This window comes from Heloderma suspectum, chromosome 7, assembly GCF_057233095.1.
Source record: "Heloderma suspectum isolate Gila_16-S chromosome 7, 16-S_ref, whole genome shotgun sequence".
Classification (NCBI taxonomy): Eukaryota; Metazoa; Chordata; class Lepidosauria; order Squamata; family Helodermatidae; genus Heloderma; species Heloderma suspectum.
The window spans coordinates 109052913-109078232 of record NC_139464.1 but is presented as its reverse complement, the minus strand read 5'-3'; the positions used below and the strand labels follow the sequence as shown (position 1 = coordinate 109078232).

Sequence of the window (25320 nt, the reverse complement as noted above, 5' to 3'; positions counted from 1 at the left end):
AGCATGGCTTTGTGCCTGCCACGCAAGTACAGGCTGTTTTTTGAATCTGTCCCCTGAGAACGTGCCGGGAACTAGGCACTTTTCAAAGGTGATAGAAGTTTTTCTGGGGAAAGGAGAGGAATCCGTTTTCATATGAGCTTTCAAATTATTCCCTTCATGTATTTTTATCATTGTCAAATGATGACGACGACGACAATTATGATAATGATTAATAACAACAACAACAACACAAGAAGTAATTACAAGGAGCTCCGGGTGGTGTACTTGAGGGTTATCCCACTCACAACATCTTGTGAGGTGCATTAGACTGTGAGATGGTGATTGGCTCACTGACAGCCAGTAAGCATTATGGATGAACAAAGATTTGAACTCCAGACTTCCAGCTCCATGACTAACACTACACCTGTCACTGTCTCTGTCTCTTCATATATAGAAATGTATTTTCTATTTTATAAAACCTGTTTACTGGTGATGTAACTGGGTCTGCTTCAAAGATGTTGCACTAATGTGAAATGTGTGCTCCTCAGCAAATTCTTTCTGACGGGCAACTTCATACCTCTACACTTTTCTCACTTTCAGTTGACCTCTCTGTAAAATGGACTAACTCTGTGTATTTCCAGTTCCCCAGAGATTAAGAGCCAGTTCCCCAGAGATTGAGGCTGGTGAACATTGTCCAGCAACCACGTGGAGACTGATTTAATCACTCCCTGTTGTGGTTGTGAGAAAATCCATTTGGTTTAAGTGGGGAACTGGTTCGTATGAATGGGCTCATCATGTTGAGACAGCTGCCAAAAAGAGTAATTTAAAATAAAATGGCCTCCCTGCTGTTGAGTTATGGTTGCAAGTTATTTCTTGATATCCAGGCTAATCTGCATTGTTATGACTTCAGTCTGCTTCTGCCTTCACTTACTGTTTCAGTTTTAAAATCCACTAACAGAAGAGTAAACATTTGGGAATGTGTAACCTGCCATCGCACATTACTGGTTATGTCTAATATATTATATATCGTCTGTGGCCATTTATTTATTGGATAAAAGTAGGGGGCTCTGTATTTTTTTTAAAAATATAAATGAATAAAAGAAAGTTACTATTCAAAACCTCTACTGTCTAGAAGACCTGTTTAGATAACAAGCATCTAGCTCTCTTCCATTTCTTCTGCAGGCTGTACATCATTAATCTGAAATGCTTTAGGAATATAGAATTCTTAGAGTTTGGCCTTCCTAAGAAAGAAGGCTATATCATTTGTTCAGCCAGCATGTGTTTGTGTACATGTTTGGGTTATGGAGTTGACTAGCAAATGAGCAACAGTGATTCTGCACCTTCACATGAAGGTATAGAAAATGAAACTTGGAGCATTTACAGGATGGGGTTTTTGGTTTTTTTGCACATTCTTCATCATCAAGGATTTTGGATATGATCACCAGGAGATATTGGAGAATGTGGATTTCTTGAGCAATTGGCAGTCATTGCCCAAATAATAAGCATAACCTCCTTGTACGTTTCATATCTCCCTGGAGCAATGTACTTAGTGAGCATCCACCCTATTGACTGGCCATTGTACGCACTACCTGATTATCCTTGTGTACTTTGTCCAGCACCTGTTAAGAGACTATGCATATGGACTGGGCAACTTCTGGGATTCTACGCCTTCATGTCATCATGTATGATCACTGCTGTTCATTCACATTCTCCACTGAATTCATATTAACCTAGACATTAGATCAATAAAATATATAGTTTCACTTACTTTTAGCATTTCCTCGGCTCTCACAACAATGTATTATGAGTGGCCATCATAATACTTTCATTCTTGTCATTTTTCTTTGATCAGTGGTTCTGCGCTTTCCTTGATTTGGGACGATGGTTACTCATGGAGAAGTAATGTTCAATCTTTAGCGAAGGGCTAGCTTTTCAAGAGTTGATGGCTTGGCCAAAGCCACAATGGATGTCTGATTGCTCTGGAGACAAACCCAAGCTCCCTGGATTGCATGCTGAACATTATATATAAGAACGAAGAGTTAGTTGCATCTCCATTTATGTCAGTGACACAATCTTTGGCTGTGTAGGATTGAGCACTTTCAGAGCCAATTTGGGGCAAGGCACCCTCAGAGGGAGCCCTTGGAAAAAGTGGCCTGACAAATCTTACATTGTTTGCAGCCTTCTTGGGTGCCCCATGCCAACTGAGAGAGGTTGTGCTGTTCGGATGGGAAGCCCTTTGTGTCTCGCCGCTCTGGCTCTCCAGAGCTGCCTGAAGACATTTATCTGTTCTCCGTTTTATACAAGGCTAAAGACCAAAGTGGTCATTGTGGGCACTTCAAGCAGAGCGGGCCCTTTTATATTTTAAAGAAGAGTACAGTAAAGACAGAGGTCTAAAAATATCAAGACGTTTTCATTCATGAAACTTTATCTCTTGCCTTGCCTTGCTCTGCCTTGACATTTAACATAATTATTTTTCCAGCAGGTGGGACTCATCCTTATTGAAGAAAGAACTGAGACTAATCCTTACTGCAGGCATTACTCAATTGACACTTCACTTGCAGAAGCTTCTTTTCACTACTGGCCTTGCCAGATTTGTCTTCTTTTAGAAAAGAATGGTGCAAGCCATCCTTTCCAAAGAGTTTCACAATGCCGTTGACGGGTACTGTGCTGCACTACTGACATTTACATCTTGCAAAATGTATTAAAAATCTTCAGTGACCTCTGTCTCTCTTTTTGTTTTGTTTAGGTTTCATATCTTGGATATTAAGTTTCGCATCTGAAGATAATGACATTTCTAATTCTCCAAGTGTTGATTGGGGTGTTTATTTGCTCGTGCAGTGTAAAAGGATCTTCACAGCCTCAGGCCAGGGTGTCCTTAACATTCAATGGTAAGAAAGCAGATAAACATTCCTAGGCAAATGTTATTGTAGAACATTGTCTTCTTTCCTTTCACACCCCTAACTAAGCAATAAATAGAATTATGGCTTCATCAACCTAACTTGCCTTGCTTGTAATGCTAACGTTCATGTTTGTGTTGGGTCTGATCTTACCAATGTTTATTAAACATACTTGATTATTTAGGTTGAAAAGTGCCATGTTCTTTGACTTTTGGAAGTTTAAACATACTTTTAGCCCAAATATATTTGTTATGTGTTTTCCCTGTATCCAGATATATTAACATATATGCCTTTAGAAGATGTACATAGCCACTTTTCAGGTCTAGCAGCAACCACTTTGAATGTGATGAGCTTCCCATATGGGTAGCACATCCACACTGGAAAATACTTGCAAAGGGCAGTGAGCCTACCTATGGGCTTCACTGAATGCCCATATGCTAGGAAGCCATGATTGGCAATGGCTTTCCATCGATATATGTGTTACGTACAATCCCCCTTCTACAGCGAGTCATCACTTAACATGAACTGCCCTGTTACAGAAAACCTGGAGGGCCAGGAACACAAAGAGAATCGCCCCCTAAATACATGCTCCCCGCTCAGCTGGGAGGTACCTTTATGTTGCCTTCTCTGCTATGTTTACTAGAGGAATTCCCCCCCCCCCCCATGTTGGGCTTGTGTTTTTGTTGTTGAGATCAAAGTTTTAAAACTAGTCTCTCTTCTCATCTCTCCCCCCCACTGCCCCCACTCAGTTCTCCTTAATCATTTTCTTCCTGGGTCCATTTGGGTGGTCTACTGTTCTTGCAAGCCTTTGAGGGACATGGACCCGCATGTAGGATTCAAAACGGCTGTTAGCTGCCTTTAGTTTGCAGGATAAAATACAATACAATGCGTGTGTGACATATGTGGCAATGTGGTTTGCATGCTTTCTTCTTGCACGAAGTGCTATCCATGTAGGGAATCCAGCACATCTGAAGTGACATGAAGAGCAAATGCCTAAATTTTGACTGCTAAATGTTAAATGGAAAGCATCCCGGATTTTCGGAAAGGAACACGTGTTTATCTTGAAAATCAACAAAGACCCAAACAACGCAGTATTTTGAAGATCTAGCTAGCTAACTGCTAGCTACTCTCTCTCAGTTTCTCTCTCCGTCTCTTTCAAATAAGGACAAGGGCCCAATCTAGATTGGGCTCCCTGTGCTTACCTTAGAATAAGAAAAAAAAAAAAGACATAGCTGTTAGTTATGTCAAAGCAATATGTATCCTAGCTGTGAGTGCGGGTCCACCTATCTGTCTAGAGGAGGACCCCTGTTTAGTTTCTAGGATCAGCAGTTAAAGGGTCTCCAGCTGCAAGCATGATAAAGAGTTGTTTCTGAGATGTATAAGCGACTTGCATGCACAGTAAAGAACATCTGGTTAGGTGGACCACTGGTCTCATTTTGTGTAAGTCCGCTCCTTATAGACTTCCATTCGGTCTGACCTAGGAACAAGTGAGATGCGTCTGTTAGGGTCTGGTGCACTGGTGTAGTTGAAGAGTGACACATAAATGGTGCATCCGATGCATCCAGTATTGGAAGACAGTGTCATCCTTACCCAGATAGCCATGGTGTATATATACAAGTGGGCTCACATTGGGCCTGGCACTCTATAGGATGCAGATGGAACCTCTAGTCTGGATCCTTTTGAGTCTGCATTCATGTGTGCTTTATCTACCAAGTAGACTCCAAACACTGCTGTTGGTTTTTGTCACCTACCCGCTTATAAAGCAAAACTGCGTAATTGGTGTTTGGCTGTGTGTTAACCATGGAAGCATTTCCTCTTTAGAAGATCTCAGAATGTTGGCCATATACCAGTAGACTGATGATTCTGTGAGTCATTGTAGGATTTGGTTGGCTGTATCCATGTAAGAGGGTTCTGACTCTGTTGGCAGTGCCTGGGTTTTAGTGAGAATAAAGTGTAAGGCTGGGAAATGTGCTTTCCATTTGAATGTCTTTCTGCACATGTATTTTCCAGGGCATGTAAGGAATTATCTGTGATTACAAAATTCGGGCAAGCTTTAAAAGCACAAACTGCCAAATGCATGTAGCAGCCCATACAGCTGACAGTCCAAACCACTAGTTAAGTGGAATGACTGTATGAGTCATCAAGCTTGTAAAGGAAAAAAAAAAGGGGGGACCAGCCCAAAGGTAATAAATGGGATAGAAAGAAACACCAGAGGAATCAATGGGATAAGCTTTTCTGTCAGTCAATCCATTTCAGCTTTTTTTCTGTTTTAATTACTGGCTGTTTGCTCTCCTGTTGCTACAGTCACCCAAATGTCTAGGAGGCCGTCTTGCTTGCTTCATTACCGCTTGCTTAGAACAGTTGTCCCAGCTGACCTTTTAGAAACTGTACGTTGATAGGAAAATAGAGATTACACACGCATGCATATTTATTTTATTCATTCATTTATAAAATCAAATATATAAAATTTGGTTTACATGAATCACCTTTCCGTTCAATCAAAACAAAATGCTGGAGATGATTTATAACCAAATAAAGGTCAGGCTGCAGCTACCGGGGAAGAAGCAGCACTGAAGGCAGGAACGTACTTTTGTGTAAACGTGTATAGTATTGGGCTGTAAGTAACTGAAAAGCATTGTTAATCAAAGAGGAAAATCTAATCACAAAACCTGAAACAATGCACCAGAACACAGAAAGGGTTTAGATGTGCACTTGAGGCTGCAATCCTAAACTCAGAGAAATGTAGTCTTTGAGTAAATATGCTTAGGAAACTGTCATGCTAGGATCGAGGTGGTCTAGTCGGTCTCCCTTGGAAGCTGGTTCCAAAGTTACAGTGCAGCCACAGTCAATGCCCTGCTGTTAGCCCTGCTAGATTTTTACACAGGCAAGGAATCCAGAGCAAGGCATCTCTGCAGACTGTAGAGTGGAGAAGAATATATGGGAAAAGACACTCTTGCCAATATACACCCTTGTTAAATCCTATAGTTTCAGGATTAATAATAATAATAATAATAATAATAATAATATATTCATTTTGCTGTAATCTGCATGCAAACATTAAGTATTTAAGATGAATGAAAGGGGAACATTTGCCCCAGTTTCACTTTCTTTCTTTTTGCACTGCTCAATAGACCTACAAAAGGTAGGTTACCTTGAAGGAATCAAGTAATCAGAACAGCTTCCCCCACACAGTTCATTTTTCATATTTTTTTTAGCTTGGCAGACTCATTATTGTAGTTGTTCAAGGTTTGTCTACCCTACTAGTTTCAGTCCAAACCCATGATGTCTCTGTATCGCTAGCTAGGTAGCTGAGTTAATCTATTTTTAGCCTGCAGTAGATTGCCTAGGGTGGCAGACAGGGTTCCCCAGTCTGGTTTGTCCTCACAAGAACCACGTGTGCTCATGACGGCCCAAGTGAGCTTCATGGTTCAGTGGAGATTTGATTCCAGGGTTCTCCTGTCCAGGTCTGACACTTTGCACATTACCACACACTATCACGCTCAGAAGACATCTGATAGAATCATAGAATCATAGGGTTGGAAGGGGCCTATAATACCATCAAGCCCAACCCCCTGCTCAATGCAGGAATCCAAGTCAAAGCATCCCTGACAGATGGCTGTCCAGCTTCATCTTGAATGCTTCCAGTGTGGGAGAGCCCACTACCTCCCTAGGTAATTGGTTCTATTGTCATATTGATCCTGATGTTCAGCTGGAATCTGGCTTCCTGTAACTTGAGCCCATTATTCCGTGTCCTGCACTCTGGGATGATTGAGGAGAGATCCTAGCCTTCCTCTCTGACAACCTTTCAAGTACTTGAAGAGCGCTATCATATGTCCCCTCAGTCTTCTCCTCTCAAGGCTAAACATGCCCAGTTCTTTCAGTCTATCCTCATAGGACTTTATTTCCATTCTTCTGCTCATCTTCATTGCCCTCCTCTGAACCCTCTCCAGTTTGTCTGTGGGGTCCCCTGTAATTCTTCCTCTGCAGGCTGTCCTCCAGTCTCATCCTCAAGTACCTGAAAACAGTTCCCTAGTTCCACTGCTTCCACTGGTGCAGAGTGGCTTCTAATTCTTCTGCTCCTAACTGTCACCCTTTTCCAAGGAGTATCCTCTACTTCATTTTTCCTTGCCTTGGCATTTTCCTCTTCTGCCTCAGCTTGCTGTTGCTCTTCTAGCACCTTCTGTACTTCATTTTGCTGCTGTAGTTCCACCATTTCATCTAAGAACTCTTTATCTTCTCTTATGCCCTGGAGGGTTGACACTCACCTCTCCAGTCCTCTTACTTTTTCTTCTGATAGTGTAACCAACTAGCACTTGTTGCACGTGTAGACCATCTGGATCTCAGGCAAGGAAACGCTGCACAGACCTTGCAGGTCACCACCACTGGAGAGTCTTTTCCTTCCATAGTCTCTATTCCCCTTAAGTTTCTAGCTTTCCGATTGTACTGTGATAGTCTGTGCTTTGTCCTCTGTTCATTGGAGGTTAACAACAGAATCCCACTGGTATGGAAGTGTGTGTTATCAGAAAAAGAAATTAAAAAATGATGTTGGTGACACTGGCAGCTGTATTTGCTCAGGAAGGCCTGGCGTGCTATGGTCCATGGGGTCATGAAGAGTTGGACACGACTTAATGACTGAACAACGAATTGCTCTGTATCAATGCTGATGTATGCCTTACATGTATCATGAGTAATAACCAATTTAGCAGTGTTAATGGCTGAGCAGAAATGTATGTCGGGACAGAGTTTCTTGGTCCTTGTTCTCTTCTTACCTCAGTCCATTCTGCCAGGCACAAATGGTACAAGCATTCCCAGTTAAGGTGCAGGGGAAAGGTTGGGTTGTTTGTTCATTGTATATTTAAGCAGATCTGTCATCTGACTCTGTACAGTTGTGGTGTTATCAGTAGAGTAGGAATGCCCAACTGCAAACTGATATGTGAGGTTCAACAGATTTTAATGAAGAATTATTTTGAGGAGGGCATCCAAGCAATCCTAGGTAGGAAGTCATGGATGAACAGTCTTCCCCCTGCCATTGGGGACAACATGCTTGTCATGAGATAACCCATTCCTGTGTAAACGCAGGCTTCTAAAATCCAGCATTTGAAGGAGTGGATGATCAGATATAAAGGCAGTGCAAATCAGCTCTATGAAACCACTCCATCAGTGGCATCAGTGGAAGCATGGGAAGACTCTGAGCTATAACTCATGTAAGCAGTACTGTGATAAAGAAATGGAAGGGATAACATTTTATTGATTTCTTTTTAAAAAATCAGGCTGCCTTTAAGGGTAGAATGTATGGGGGGGGACACTTGTAAATTGTTCCCAAAGTGGAAGTGCATCACCAAAAAAGAGGACCACAATTTGCATAACATTTGGACATGTTAATTTATATGCATAGGTGCAAATTTAGAAACAATTATTATAATTTAAATAGAAACACATAGGGATGTACGAAAGTCACTTACCTTTTCGAAGGGTGATATTTGCGGTGGGGGGGAGGTGCTCCGTCCTTCCCCCCAAAATTCTCTCTGGCCCGCAGCCGGACATCTGGCCACCTGGCAGCCTGCAGGGATGCTAATGGCAGCCAGTGTAGCCGCCGCCATTTGCATTCCTGTATTTTGCCATGATAGGCTACGTAAATATTTACATGACCTATCACGGCAAAAAAAAAAGGGAACACAAATGGCGGCTACTACACCATTTGCGCCCCTCTCTTTTGTCGTAATAGGCTACGTAAATATTTACGTAGCCTATCACACGGCAAAAAAAAGGGAACGCAAATGGCGGCTGCCATAGCCGCCGCCATTTGCATTCCCTTAGTTTTGCCGTGATAGGCTACGTAAATACTTACGTAGCCTATCACGGCTTCCGCAGGGATGCAAATGGCGTCCCTGCATTAGCCGTGATAGGCTACGTAAGTATTTACGTAGCCTATCATGGCTATATGGAAGAAGCAGACGTGGCCGCCATTCGCAATGCAGCATGGACGGCAGCAGGTAGGTGCTCCGTTCCGGGCCCATTTCGCGGGGCAGGGGGCTTCGTTCCGCCACGGATTTCTTGGGGCTGAATGCACTGGCATTCGGCCTCACCGAGATCTGTGGCGGAATTCTCTGACATCCCTAGCTGCGGAATGGCCATGACATCATGTGCCCCGAATTACCTCCAAATGCAGCACACACACACACACACCATAGGGATAACCGCCAGGTGACCTGTGTGCCTGCCTGTTCAATCTTCTCTTCAGGTACTAACTGTTGATGGGAAACATTGATGGGAAACATCTTTACCTTTTAAACTGGAATTGGACAGGAGACCCTTTCAAATGGAAGACATTTGAAAACATGGACATTTGACCATCCATCAAATAGAGGATGGTCCTCTGGCAGCCCTTCAAATAAAGGACTGCCCTCTGTAAAAGAGGACACATGGCCACCCTAGGAGAACCCTCTCAAACAAATGTAACATAACAAAATTTCAGTGGAATAGGAAGGTGAGACCTAAGATAGACAAATTGTGATTTTATGTTGTTCGTTAGTAATACAACTTGGCGCTGTTTCCAAACAGGTGAGCAGATCTAATCAAATATAGACATAAAATATTCTGTTTCTAAGTGCAATTTGTAGTTACACAATCTGACCAAAGAGCCATTAAAAAAAGAAGAAAAGGAAACATAAACTAATACCACAGCATAAATACCCATCCTTTGATTCTGGGAGACAGTATTCCAGAGAGATTGATGAATGGAATTTAAACGTAGAAAAAATGTATATATGCTTATAATATGCTTGTAAGATGTAATATGTGTGTCTGTGCAAAACATATTGACGAAGAGAGCAAGAAAAGAAAGGCAGGAAGAGGTTGAGTTGAGGAGCTATGTCTTATCTCTAAAACATTCAAGAAAAAGGAGCTCTCTTCTCCATGACAGTTTTCTCTTAATTGCCCCATAAATTTAGCGGAGCTATTAGCGATGTTCAAAGATTTCTCCTGAATGTGATCTGAGTTTTGTACGTGAAAATGTCAGTCCAAGAGCAATTTTCTTTACATTTTCAAGAAGGAATATGAGAAGATTCTTTTAACTGTTTAAGTGAGATGCTTTTAACAGTTCTGTGAAAGACTCTCCGAAGGAAACATGTTCAGTGTTGCCTGGAACGCAAAGTGGCAAGCTGTCCCTGTAAAGTGAACATTCCAAGTTTGGCTTTTTAAAGCGTCTGTTGTCCAGATGGTAATAATAACTTTTAGGTTTAACAAATTCATAGCAGGGTCATGCTGGCTGGGATGATGGGAGTTGCAGTCCAACACATCTAAAGAGCGCTAGGTTAGGGAAGGCTGGTTTATATGGGCAAGTTTTTTGAAATGCTTTAAGGTGTAATCCCATACATGTTTAGATAGAAAAAAAATCCCAGCAGTGGATCCTAAAATAACATAACTAACTTTTACTGAAGTTTAGAGAAGGAAAGTTTCACATCCCTTCCTTCCCCCATCCCCCAGCAGCAGCCCTGCGTCACCCCACATTGTTCAGGTTCATTGTTTCTTGATACTCGAGAGAAAGGCTTTTGGGGAGTGGCAGATGGCTGCAGGGTGGAGGAGAGGGATGATGTTGCTTACCGTTTTCAAGCTATGGACATAGATACTGACTTGAACAGAGTAGCTAATGGCGCAATCCTATGCATCTTTAGACAGAAACGAAAGTCCTACAACTCCCAGCATGCCCCACCCGTAGTAAGTTTCATAGGTCATGATAGCCCTATGGAGGCATTCGCCTGCAACATGAATAGGGTTTGAAGCATGGAGGGGGACGTGGCCATGCACACAAGCTCTGCTCCCAACTTCCCCATGCACCTGGCTGCATTAGAGAACTTTGTGACCTTAGCACCATGATCTGAAAGGGGGCCATAAGCACGGTCAGCTGAGCTGTGCCACCTGCTTTCAACGTTACCTGTGTTCAGGAATCCTGCCATATCAGAGTTCCCTGTTGCGAGTAGTATTGTAAGGACATGCAGATGAATGCACTTATATCCCCTCTCAGTTCTTGACTTTAGAATCATAGAAACATAGAATAGTAGGGTTGGAAGGGGCCTATAAGACCATTGAATCCAACCCCCTGCTCAATGCAGGAATCCAAGGCAGAGCATCCCCGACAGATGGCTGTCCAGCCTCATCTTGAATGCTTCCAGTTTGGGAGAGCCCACCACCTCCCTAGGTCATTGGTTCCATTGTCATATTGCTCCAACAGTCAGGTCGTTTCTCCTGATGTTCAGCCAGAATCTGGCTTCCTGTCACTTGAGCCCATGATTCCGTGTCCTGCACTCTGGGATGATCAAGAAGAGATCCTGGCCTTCCTCTCTGTGACAACCTTTCAAGTACTTGAAGAGTGCTCTCCCACCTCCCCTCGGTCTTCTCATCTCAAGGCTAAATGTGTGGAGATCTCGAATGCATGTAGGGATGTGGTAGGTAAGGCTTATGTGTGTGTCCACATCCCCTCCATGCATAGAGATTACGTTTCTCTATGCAACTGGAAAATCCACCAAGCCTGCTGCTATAGACGTGATCAGTTTGCCTAGAATAAGGGTGGGGTGGGGGGTAAGAAAATGTCTGCATGTTATACAGGCCACACTGATGGACCTGTGTGCCTGAGCTCTTGAACCTTGATCTCTTAACAGTGGGACCCAGCAGCCTTACTCTCTGCTATCGCCACGATACCTTGCTTGAGGAAGGAGCTGCTGTGCTTAATATTGCAGCTACTAGAGCGTTTTTTCAAATCTTTTGCTGCATCTACTGAATGAATGCCTGGAGGTAATAGCAGGGTCATGCTCAGTGGCCACACTCCCTGACCTTGCTCATTCAGCAGGAGGTCTGAAAACAAGACTCTTTGGGTTGAAATCCCCCTCATGTGTTAACAGAATGTGTGTGCAAGGACTCCGCCTCAGGGCAAACTAGGGATGTCAGAGAATTCTGCCACAGACCCCAATGAGGCCAGATTCCAAGAATCCAGCCCCATTGGGGTCCATGGCGGAATGGAGCGCTCACCTCTGCACCCTTCCAGAATCTGTCCAGGCCGGATTCTCCATGTGGAGATCCTGTGAAGCCGGCCGCTGGCTCCGCAGCACTGGCGATATGGACGGCCGCCATTGCCGTGCCGTATCGCTGTGCTAAGTTCAGACGCAAAGGGCGTCCACTACGCCATTTGTGTCCCTGTTTTCATGTGATAGGCTACGCACATTATATTTACGTACATATTTGTGTAGCCTATCATGTGAAAACAGGGACGCAAATGGTGTAGTGGACGCCATTTGCATCCGGACTTAGCACAGTGATACGGCACAGCAATGGTGGCCGGCCGTATTGCCAGTGCTGCAGAGCGGAGCCAGCCTGGACAGATTCTGGGGGGAGGGATGGATCGCCTCCCCCCCCGTGGACCCCCCCCCGCCCAGAACAGGGTAAGTGATCCATCCATCCCTAGGGCAAACACTACCATCCCCATTGGCCATGCCCTTCAGCAGCTGTGCGTATAGTTCTTTCGAGTTACCCGGAACCATGGGCCCATCAGGCTTCCCAGGGGGAGCCGTATGTGTGTACTGCCCTTTCTCAGTAACATTGAATGTGTGATGGCTGGTGGCATGGCCACTGGGGTGTCAGTACTTGCGGAACCAGTGGACCCAGCCTCGCTTTTCCCCATGTATTTGATGTAGATGTGAGTGGGAACATGAGAACAGGCCTTATGTGTGTATAGCTCTGCCTGCATAGGCTTTCTGTGTGACTAGGAGCCCTACATGATCAGGATTCCTGGTCAAGTGAAGGAGTCTCTATAGCTGTATGTATGTAGACCTTTCAGACCTTCTGTTGAACACCTGGAAGTTGGGGTGGAGTAAGTTGTCTTGCTTCTCACTGCTCACACAAGAAGGAGGCCTGATAAAGCTTAGATCAGTCTTGGCCAACCTGGCTCCCTCCAGATTTGTTGGACTACAATGGCCATGATGATGGGACCTGCAGTCCAGCACATCTGGAAAGCACCAGGTTGAGGAAGGTGAGGCTGCAGAGTTTCATCTGGGTTTATATGTTTGCTGAGTGTTGCCTGGCGTCTCAATCTGAGCAATGTTTTGGTCAAGCATGGACTGAGCTGCCTGCCTGTCTCTGGCTCACCACCAGACTGGTGCCTCTCATCTTGACTGGGCCCTGGCTGACTGGGCCTGGATTAACGGGCCTTTCAGCTGAATGCAACATCCTTATAAAGTAGACATGAAATAAGGTGTGTGTGTTTGTGTGTGTGTGTATATATATATATATATATATATATGAGAGAATGAAATTAATTGGTGGAAGTCTTATTGACCCTGAATCTCTTTACATGATTGAGCTGATTGGATGCTAAAATCATTTTGAGATCACAAAGTGATTCTTTCTCAGAGGTCTCAGGGTTGTAGCCTGCATTTCATTTACTTTTATCTACAAGGTCTTGATTAGAGCAGATGTTTCACGTACAGGTCTGTCCTTTGTTCTCTATTCTGCTTGGGAAAGAGTTAATGACTGCCAGCTCAGGTCTAAATATATGTAAGTATTTTATACAACTATCCCCCCCCAATAAGTAAATAGTGGGCAAAATCCAGCCTTTTAAAAACGCTACAGATTCTGAACTGAAATCAGTGGAGAAATCATTAACTTGGGCTGGGTTGTATCCAGTATTTTTATTTTCAAGCAACCTCCCCACTCCATTAAAAGCAATTAAAAAGCAGGGAAGGTCACTTGAGTAATGAAGCGCTTTTTCCAAGTGTCAACATTTTAAGAAAGATTTAATATAACCCCTGTGGATCTTTCTTTCTTTTTCCAAAAATTTACCCCTGAGAAACTTTCTTTTATCTCCTGAGCAACAGTAATACAGCTTGTTCCAAACAATCCCTCATTGTGATGCTAATATTGCCCTACTGCTCATAAAACATTCATTTATTATAGGGGGCACTTTGTTTTGATGACAATCCAGTAGCCACTGAAGGCTTTACTTTGCTGAAAAGGTCAGTGGGGCATTTGGGATAGTCAAACTCCTTTTTAAAAAGTTACTTCAAAAGGAAATCAGAATGGCGAGGAGTAAAGGAGTTATTGCATCCCTGCTGAATATTTTTTCCTTATTTTGATAATTTGTTAGCAATGTTCACGATCACATAGTAATTTAAAAAGCACATTTAAATGGACACACGTTGCACTCTTACCTAGGAGTAACCTTTATAAGTAAAGTGACATCTGAATGTAAAGGAAGTGTCCTTAAATGTACTACTACAGTTCTTTCTACCTTTATACATTTCTTTAGCCCTTTATACATTCCTTTAGTCTTTTATGTCATTACTTTTTGGTCCACAGTGTTCTAAGTGTGGATCTTAGTGCTTTGATTTTTCTTTCATTGAAAACTTGGTGGCTTTCTGCTAGGGATGTATGAAAGTCACTTACCTTTTCGATGGGGTGATTCGCGGTGGGGGGAGGCGCTCCGCACCTCCCCCAAAATCCTAATCCGGCTGGCTCCGCTCTGTGGAGATTCCACGGAGCCACCAGCCGGGGCCACCCGCAGCCAGACATCTGGCCACTGGGCAGCCTTCCGGAAAAACAAAAACAAAACAGCGTACGCAAATGGCGGTGGCTACGGCGACCGCCGTTTGTGTTCCCTTTTTTTCGCTATTTTAGCCTACATAAATATTTACGTAAGCTATTACGGAGAAAAAAAGGGGAACGCAAATAGCGTAGGGGGAGCTATTTGCATTCCTTTCCCCCCCGCCGTTTTAGCCTGTGTAAATATTTATGAAAGATAAATCAGCGAAAAATAGGGAACGCAAATGGTGGCCGCTGTAGCCGCCGCCATTTGTGTACGCTGGGTTTTTTTGGGGGGGTTAGCGATGATAGGCTACGTAAATTCTTATGTAGCCTATCACGACTGCCTGGCTGGAAGCAAATGGCGGCCGCTACAGCAGCCGCCATTTGCATCCGCAGCAGCCTGTCTGCGGCTGGAAATATGGCTGCGGACGGCCCTGGCCGGCTGCTCCGCGGCCTGGCTGTGGAGCAGAGCCGGCCGTCGAGGATTCCTGTGGGGAGGACTGAATCGCCTCCCCCCTATCGAGGATTCTGGGGGGAGGGATGGAGCGCCTCCCCCCCACCGCGGAAGATTCCACGAAAAGGTAAATGAGTTTCGTACATCCCTATGAGGAAGCAAGTCAGTGCAAATGGCAGCAGCTAAGTGTTCCGTTTCACGCGCCTTTCGCGGGGTGGGGGGCAGGGGGGCTTCGTTCCACCACAGATTTCGGGGGTCGAATCGAGATCCGTGGCAGAATTCTCTGACATCCCTACTTTCTGCTGGCTCAGTTTAACATACTGAAAATCTGGCCAGGAGATTTAATTCTAACCATTTCCCATCTAGTTGGTTCCTTGCTTCTGCTAGAACAATTGACCATAGAAAAATCCATACCCCCGAAACAACTAACTCTTCTGTGCTTAGGAAAATGACTTTTTCCAGTGCACTCATGCAACTTGCAATTTTGTAACTGTGTACTGTGCAGCTGCTGAATCCAGCTAATAACGGGCCTGGTGTTATTAACCTATAAAGCAGATACTTTCCTATTCTAAAGTCTACTCTGTGTGCAGGTTTCCATGGGATAACCCTCTGTCCACATACACGTGCAAACAGAGACTTGGATCTTAAGAAGTGCAAATGGTGTTGCTTACGGAACAGATAATTTCCACTTCCTCCTTTCCGCTACAGTTCCGCAATCTTTAGAAGTGGTTTCTTTTAGGAAACTCTCTGGAACAGCATTTGGTGCAATGACGGGAAACTAGCTGTGAGGAGTAATCAGCAGAAATCTTTGACCGTCCTTTGTGTGAGTGGAAGTACCTTCTGCTCATGCAGGTCTTCTGTTGGATCCAAGCTGTGATCATCCTTGTCCACTTAGAGACCTAGTTGACGATGTGCAGAATGGAGGAGGGAGTTCACATAATGTGTGCATAAGAGACTGCGACAAGAGGGAATCCCTGTCATCCTACCCTGTACCGTGGTTACATGCATGGTGCTGCTTAGAGCTGCAAGCCTGCTTGACCACACCTTGAGCTAATTTCTCTCCTCGTGGATTGGAGCCATTTCCTCCAGAATGCTTCCTTGATGACAGCCATGTATTGCAACAAGCTCAGCTCTAGAATATTGTAGTCCAGGAAGCAAGTTATGTTATGGATCCATATGACTGATACGATGTAGCTATACCCAGGTAGTAAAATCATTTTATGTCTACACATCCTATGCTTGGAAAATGTAACGGGGATTCCTGCATCCGTTTCTGAGGCTCGTTCTGCACATCTTTTGAAATGCAGCTGTTTTTAAAGTAAAATGCAAGACCATTTTTAATGGTATTTTATGCCCAACTCCCCTCCCTCCCACACACTTTTAAAATATTTTCTTCTGAAGTCTCACAGTGCTGGAAATATCCTCTGAACCTTAGTCTCAGCATTTCATGCCTAAGCAACTGTCCTTCCATTATTTGACGTGAAAGTGTGTGTGTTTGTGTGTGTGTGTGTGTAGAGGTGGTGGTAGTCATTTTTTTCCAGAGTTGTGGGAGGAAAGTGTGTGGATTCATTCCAGAATGTTTATAGTTGCCATGGTTCTCCGGATTCCCGAGAAAAGTCTAATATGGAGAAAGACCAATTATTGAAGGAACAAGTGTCCTCATTACTTTCCACAGTTCTTAATTTCCCTATCCAAGATGCTAGGCCCTGCAGGGAAAACCCATGCTGACTTTGGTAAATAGTTCATTCTCTCTCCCTTCTAAAGCAGAAAGGACAAGGTCGGAGGCGTTCCTAATATACAAACGCTGTTACCACACTGTGAACATTGGTTTTAAATGCCGCACAGCATGATATGTCAAGACAACATTCTGTGCACAGAAGTCTATGTGTTGGAACTGTTCGCAGCCCATTTTGACAACTTCCAGAGAAGCCATTGTGAATATACCTAAGATTATCCTACATAGTAGCCTCCACTATGCTACACTTGAGTTACCGTAATTAGAGTTTGCGCTACATTTGCAAACTGAATCTTTTTCCTTTGTTCATTGAAATCTAATGTGATTTATTTATTGGAGGGGGCAAGGTTTAAAAATAAAATTATATGAAATGTACCTGTAGGCGGGGCCCAGAGAGCTGTGCTACTGGCTGTGTCTGTCCAAGGGATCTCTAGCTTATGTTTCTTGAATAGCAGGTCCCTTCCTCATAGCGCATGGCAAACGTCTTCTGAAACTGAGTGGAGTTTGTGGTATGGGATATGGGCCTATGGTTCAAAGGACAAAACAACAACTTTTTTTTAATGAAAAGCAAAACCAAAACCTAAGCACTTGGGGACATCTAAAGAGAGCTTTGAAACTTAGGCCTTAAGGCCTGCACCCAAAGTTAATTTAGGGTGTAATCCTATGCAGGTTTAGATGGAAAAAAGGCCTACAACTCCCAGCATTCCCCAGCCAGCATAGTTGTCTAAACCTGCATAGGATTGCACCCTTACGGAGGTTCATGGAAACTTATTGGAAAGAAAGAATGTTTCCTGTTGCCTCTCCTCCATTTAGCCTTCTGTGCTCCCTCAGAAGCCTCCCTGGGGTGGGAGGGATCCCTCCCTTCGGTCGGGAGGAACAATGTGGGAAGGAGTGTGTGTGGGCTACTGCAGGAGGGGGGAAATCACCCTGAATCAGGATTGGATCCTAAAATAATTTAACTGTTACTACAGTTAAGAGAAGGGAAGTTTCACATCCCTTCCTCTCCCTTTCCCCCAACATCACCCCTGCTCCATCCCACATTGTTCAAGTGGGTCCTTGATCCTCAAGATAGGCTTTTGAGGAGTGGCAGATGGCGACAGGGAGGAGGAGGACGACGTTGCTTACTGTTTTTAAACTATGAACATAGCTATTGAATTGAACAGAGTAGCTAATGGTGCAATCCTATGCACATTTAGATAGGAAAAAAGTCCCATAACTCCCAGCATACCCCATCCAGCATGGCTAGCAAGAGAATGCTGGGAGTTGTAGGACTTCTTTCTGTCTAAACATGCATAGGATGGCACCCTTAGTCAGTTTCATAGGTCATGATAACCCTATGGAGGCATTTGCCTCCAACATGAATAGGGCTAAAGTTGGAGCATGCCAGAGTTGGAGCCCTGGCATGCACACCAGGATTGGAACCCAAGTGTCAGGGTGGAAACTGAGCCCATAGAGCCCCAGAGCAGTTCTGATTCTGAGGAGGAACAGCAATCGGTGGGAGAGGAGCCAGCTCATCCCTCACAGGCACAGCAGCTGACAGAGATTCCTCCTGCCGGCATTCCTGAGAGAGATAGTGACCCTGGCAGCGAGAGATCGCTGGAGGGGGGCTTGCTGGATGCTTGGCACAGACGCAGGGAGTGACGACAGATGGAGGGCACCGAAAGGAGGTGCTCCACTCGTTTGGCGCTCAAACAATGGTCGCGTCCCAAGGACCCAAGGGAAAGCGGGAGGATCTCTCCATAGCCCATAAGTTCAGAGTCCTCCCATGGTTCCCCTTCAAACAGGCACCAACTGCCTTACCTGGAGCTTAGGCTACTCTGCTGTCTTTCCCCAGTGCTGTTCCTTGCTTTGTCGCTAGTGATTAGTATCTTAAAGATTCATAAAGTAATAAAGGAATAAAGCCTCGGAAAGAATCTTCGTCGTCTGTATCCTGAGTTGGCTATTGGTGGGGACTGCAAGAGGCAGCTAGGGCGCTCCTGACACTAAGTTAGATTTCATTGCGTTTATTGACTTTCTTTTAAGAATGTGTAGGCCAACCTTCAGTGTAAATATTTCCAGTGCAGTTTACAAGTGAAAGCTATAAAATGTAGAAAATATATACAAAGAACCAGTAACATCAGAAGACTAGCCGATAAAATCAACATAAAGCAAATTCAGTACAATAAAACATATAAAGATGAAAAGGCATGGAGAAATGAAAAAGGCCGCCACCACTGCCAAACAGATGTCAAAGTGGATGCCAGATAACCCGGCCTAAGGAGAGTAGGGTGGCCGCTTACGGATCACCAGAAAGGAGGACACACACCTGCATATGCAAATATATATGTCCATGTGCACATTTAGAAATAACTATAATTTAAACAGGAAAGTAGGGATGTACGAAAATCACTTACCTTTCGCGGATTATGGTGATGGTGGGGGGGAGGTGCTCCGTCCCCCCCCCGGAATCCTGGACAGGGGGGGAGGTGCTCCGTTCCTCCCCCCCCCGGAATCCTGGCCGGCTGACTGTGCTCCGCAGCAATTCTGCGGAGCTGCCGGCCGGCTCCGCCAGCAGCCTGACATCCAGCCACTGGCTAGCAGGGACGCAAATGGTGGCGGCTGTAGCTGCCGCCATTTGCGTCCCTGCAGTCAGCCGTGATAGGCTACATAAATGTTTACGTAGCCTATCACGGTGTTTTTTAAAAATCTAGCCATGATAGGCTACGTAAATCTTTACGTAGCTTATCACGGTTTTTTTTTTTTTAAACTGGAAATGGCGGCGGCAGCAGGAAGATCCGCCCAAGGTAAGTCCCATCCCGGGGGGGCCATTCCACCACCAATTTCAGGGGGCCAAATGCGCTGGCATTCGACCTCCCTGAGATCCGTGGCGGAACTTTCGTACGTCCCTACAGGAAAGAGAATATCAGAAAAACGTCTATTTCTGCTTCATTGACTACGCTAAAGCCTTTGATTGTGTGGATCACATTGACTACTCTAAAGCCTTTGATGGTGTGGATCACAACAAACTATGGCAAATTCTTTAAAAGATGGGAGTACCAGACTACCTTACCTGTCTCCTGAGAAACCTGTACGAGGGTCAAGAAGCAACAGTAAGAACCGGACATGGAACAACCGATTGGTTCAAAATTGGGAAAGGAGTACGACAAGGCTGCATATTGTCTCACTGCTTATTTAACTTATATGCAGAGTACATCATGAGAAACGCTGGGCTGGATGATTCACAGGTCGGAATTAAGACTGCCAGGAGAATTATCAACAACCTCAGATACACAGATGAGACCACCCTAATGGCAGAAAGTGAAGAGGATCTAAGGAGCCTCTTGTTGAGGGTGAGAGTGGAGAGTGCAAAAGCTGGTTTGAAACTCAACATTAAAAAAAACGAAGATCATGGCATCTGGCCCCATCACTTCCTGGTATATAGAAGGGGAAGAAATGGAAGCAGTGACAGATTTTATTTTCTTGCGCTCCAAGATCACCGCAGATGGTGACTGTAGCCATGAAATTAAAAGACATTTGCTCCTTGGGAGGAAAGCTATGCCAAACCTAGACAGCATTGTAAGAAGCAGAGACATCACCTTGCTGACAAAGGTCCATATAATCAAAGCTATGGTTTTCCCTGTAGCAACGTATGGCTGTGAGACCTGGACTATTAGGGATGGACGAAAGGCACTTACCTGGTCCCGCAGCTTGCTTCGCGGTGGGGGGGAGGCGCTTCGGTTCTCACCCCGAAGTTCAGGCGAGGTGGGGGAGGCGCCTCGCCTCGCCCGGCCGAAATTCAGGCCGGGGAGGAGCGCCCCGTCTACCCGGCCGCGAAAAAAAAAGTAAAGTAAAAAAAACACACACCCGTGATAGGCTACGTAATGATTTACGTAGCCAATCACGGCTAGATTTCCAAAGTCAGCCGTGATAGGCTATGTAAATCGTCACGTAGCCTATCACGGGTGACTTAGAAGAAAAAAAAAGCGCGTACGCAAATGGTGGCGCCCATTAGGCACCGCCATTTGCGTTCCTTAGTTTGGCACGTCTAGTCTACGTAAAGATTTACGTAGACTACGGCGAAAATAAGGGGACGCTATTTGTGTTGCCCTTATTTTCACCATACTCTATGTAAATCTTTATGTAGACTAGATGTGCCAAACTAAGGAACGCAAATGGCAGCGCCCCATGGGCGCTGCCATTTGCGTACGGGTTTTTTTTTTTCAAAGTCACCCGTGATAGGCTACGTGACAATTTACGTAACCTATCACGGCTGACTTTGGAAATCTAGCTGTGATAGGCTACGTAAATCGTTATGTAACCTATCACGGGTGTGTGTTGTTGTTTTTTTACTTTCCATTTTTTTTTTGCAATGGTGGCGGCAGCCGGTCAGAAGACTGGCCGCCGCCGCCCCCGCCGAAACGCCGCTGGAACGCCGCCGGGACCCGCCGCTGAGAGGGACATTCGCATGAGGTAAGTCCCATTCCGGGGGGGGGGGCGGGGGGCCGGCGGAGAATTTCACCAACAATTTCGGGGGGCCGAATGCATTGGCATTCGGCCTCCCGGAGATTCGTGGAGAAATTCTCCGCCATCCCTATGGACTATAAGGAAGGCTGAGTGCCAAATAATTGATGCTTTCGAACTGTGGTGCTGGAGAAGACTCTTACGAGTCCCCTGGACTGCAAGGAGGTCAAATCAGTCGATCCTAAAGGAAATCAACCCTGACTGCTCACTGGAAGGACAGATACTGAAGCTGAAGCTCAAATATTTTGGCCACCTAATGAGGAGAGAAAAGTCACTGGAAAAGACCCTGATGCTGGGAAAGACTGAAGGCAAAAGGAGAAGGGGACGGCAGAGGATGAGATGGCTAGATAGCATCACTGATGCAATGAACATGAACTTGAGCACACTCCAGGAGAGAGCGGAGGACAGAAAGGCCTGGCGTGCTATGGTCCATGGGGTCACGAAGAGTTGGAGATGACTTAACGACTGAACAACAACAAATATATATCTCACCATAGTGAAAAAGACTTGTGTACCTCCTCAGTGTGCTGTCCAGTTGCTAACTGTTGATGGGCAATTCCATCCCCCCTGCTCTCCCTCCTTATGGTTCTTTGACTGTAAATCAAGCTTGGATTGGGCAGCCCACCAAATAGAGAGCTGCCTTTTGTGAAGTAGGACACCTGGCCATCCTAGGAGTGTTCAGGAAGTGGGGCAACACCACTGAGAGGACCCTTTTCCTCGTTTCCACCTTCCTCACTTGAGAAGACAGAGAATGAACTCCCAAAATTGACTGCAGTGTACATATTTTACTTATCATTCATATAGCACTTTGCAAATCATGTTGTCTTTGTCCTCATAGCAACCCAGTGTGTTAGGTCACTGTGATTTCTACTTTAAAAATAGGGAACAGAGAGAAAGACATGCTCACTTGCCTAAGGCCAGGGAGGAAAAGAGGCAGCCCGAAGGAGGAAACCAAAGGTGGGGAGTGGGAGAGAGGAAAGGACTGGCAAAACCTCAGCATGATACTCAGAAGTGGAGAATGTATTGCGGTATATGGTCTACCCAACACAACGTCTTCAGACTCGAGAAGATCTTGCACTGTGTTGAAATGTGTTGGGCATACCATATACCATAGTAGAGTTTCTTCTGACCATCATTTTGAGGTTTTTTCTCCCCCCTCCCTTTTTGTTTTTGTTTTTTCTTAAGACCACACAGCCATTCCATGGAGGAAGACTAGGAACTTGAACCTAAATATTCGAAATATGAGTTCTGTTATTTGGCTGGATTTAGCGCTGGACCCATCGGAGAGGAAGCTGTGGGATTGCTTGTTGCCATACAGTTTAGTCATCCCATGCCCCAACAAGTTTTATGTAAATATGTATAATATGCATGTTGGAGTTGGACTGAACTAAGACTCGCCTTGGGTGTTCTGTGGCATAAAGGCGATTAACAAGTCTTATAAATAAATTATTTATGGCTTCATGAAGCCATACTTCAGTTCATTCCATGCAGGATCCTGCACTCTAGGGGACAAATATTTCCAGCCATCGCACAGGAGGTAATTCATTTGCCAACTTGGTGTTTCGTTTCAGCAGGATGAATTAGAATTAGGACCTAAACCTCGAAGAGCACTTTGGATGAGTCTGAGAGCCTATAGATTTCTTTTCTCCAGTTTGATACAACAAGGATGCCTGGTTTATGATGCAGATTATTTAGTTTAAAAATGTATTATGAGACATTATTCATTGTAAGCCACACTGAGGAAAGCTAGGGAAAAAGTAAGGTGACTCCCCCCACCCCGTGAGTTTTACAAAGGATAAAGAGCAAGGATGTGTGTGTGTGTGTGTATCCGGCGCTGTTGCTGCTGCTGCCTTGCTGGAGCTATATCTCCATCTGGGGGACTTCTTCTCTGCCTCCTTGCAGACCCAGGTCCAGCCAAGCACCACCCCATTCCCAGCTGCAACACCTGTGAGAGCTGGGGCATAAAACCCAGGCCTCTGCTGACCTGGGACTAGGGATGTCAGAGAATTCCGCCACGGATCTCGGTGAGGCCGAATGCCAGTGCATTCGGTCCCCCGAAATCCGTGGCGAAACGAAGCCCCCCCGCCCCGTGAAAGGCGTGCGAAACGGGACCCCTACCTGCTGCCGTTCGCGCTGACTTGCGAATGGTGGCCGCATCTGCAGCCGCCATTCGCTTCATCACTATAGCCATGATAGGCTATGTAAATACTTACGTAGCCTATCACGGCTAATGCAGAGACGCCATTTGCATCCCTGTGGAAGCTGTGATAGGCTGCGTAAGTATTTATGTAGCCTATCACGGCTATAATGATGAAGCAAATGGCGGGCTGCTGCAGACGCAAATGCAGACGTCCACCCAGGCTGCCGTGATAGGCTACGTAAGTATTTACGTAGCCTATCATGGCAGGCCAAAAAAACCCCAAACAGCATACACAAATGGTGGCGCCTACAGCGGCCGCCATTTGCGTTCCCTATTTTTCACTGTTTTATCTTACGTAAATATTTACACAGGCTATTACAGTGGGAAAAAAAGGGGAACGCAAATAGCGCCCACTACGCTATTTGCGTTTCCCTTTTTTTTCAATGTAATAGCCTTACGTAAAAATTTACATAGGATAAAACGGCAAAAAATAGAGAACACAAATGGCGGCCGCCATAGCCGCCATTTGCATACGCGTTGTTTGGTTTTTTTGCTTTCTGTGATAGGCTACGTAAATACTTCCGTAGGCTATCACGGCCTCTGCAGGGGCGCAAAAGGCGTCCCTGCATTAGCCGTGATAGGCTATGTAAGTATTTCTCAGGCTAAGATCAGGAAGTGAATGGCGGCCGCAAGACGGCCGCCATTCACAAGTCAGCGTGGACGGCAGCAGGTAAGTGCTCCATTTTGCACACCTTTCGTGGGTTGGGGGGGGTGAGGGCTTCGTTCCGCCATGGATTTCGAGGGGCCGAATGCACTGGCATTCGGCCTCACCGAGATCCGTTGCGGAATTCTCTACTCAGAAGAGTGTTCGGAAACTTCAGCCAGTTCAAAGAACTGCGGCCAGACTGTTGACTGGGGCTGGTTACAGGAAGCATACAACTCCTCTGTTAAAACAGCTTCACTGGCTCCCAGTCTGTTTCCGGGCACAATTCAAAGTGCTGGTTATGTCCTATAAAGCCCTATACGGCTCGGGTCCAGGTTATCTGAAAGACCGTATTCTCCCTTATGAGCCTACTCATGCCCTGAGATCTTCAGGGGAAGCCCTTCTCGCCATCCCGCCATCATCACAGGCATGCCTGGTGGGAACGCAGGAGAGGGCCTTCTCGGTGGCTGCCCCAAGGCTCTGGAATTCCCTTCCCAGGGAGGCAAGAGTGGCACACTCCTTGATATGTTTTTGCAGGCATGCAAAAACGTTTTTGTTCCAGCAGGCCTTTGGGGATAACTAGTCTGGACCTGGGAAAATGCGACGTATGGATACCATTTTTGTTGTTCTTGTTGTCTTTTAATGTTTTACTATCTTTACAATTTTAATATTGATGATTTAATTATATTTTTAACTTCTATACAATTGTATTTATATTTCTATTTGTAGGTTTTAATTGTAGCAGTTTTAACGTTGTAAGGCCACCCTGAGTCCCAGTATTGGGAAATGGTGGGATATAATAATAATAATAATAATAATAATAATAATAATAATAATAATAATAATAATAAAGCTGCAATGCCAGAGGAAGTCAGTGAGTGGTAAAAACTACAACATTTATTTGGAACTCTAGTAAGACTGTTGAGAAAGTCCTGTGAGGGCTTAAGTGTCCTTGCTGAAGATCTGCAGTACCATACAGCATGCAACTGGTCTTTTATAAGAAGGCACCCCAAATTGCTCATGAAAAATAGAATCCTTGCAAGTCGGAAAAAGCCAGTCTGCTGAGGAATACGCAGGCCAGATTCACAGACATCCGATCTCAATTGAAACCCCTTGTGGATTTCCCTGACATTTCTGCTTCTGAGTAGACACATACCAGAGTAGACATGCTGTAATGCAGTTAAACCCAAGTTTTGCAATATAAGAAATGCAGTTGGATGTGCAGTAGCATTAAGCAGAGTTCATCTGCTACAGGTTATGGATTAAATGCCACCAAAAGTTTTGATGACTAGCACAAGTTATCGTGTGGCATCACAACACCAAAGGCCCTGTCTTTGAGAG

At 45.0% G+C, this 25320-nt stretch overlaps 1 protein-coding gene across 1 annotated transcript in view; it reads left to right on the top strand.

Annotated features, from left to right (window-relative positions):
• The window catches only part of SEMA3C (semaphorin 3C), a 247418-nt gene that overhangs the window by 4648 nt on the left and 217450 nt on the right, over positions 1 to 25320 (top strand). Inside the window, exon 2 of the mRNA XM_084811075.1 lies at positions 2726 to 2867. Coding sequence (XP_084667201.1) covers positions 2765 to 2867 — 103 coding nt within the window. The 5' untranslated portion in view covers positions 2726 to 2764. The remainder of the gene's footprint in view (positions 1 to 2725; positions 2868 to 25320) is intronic.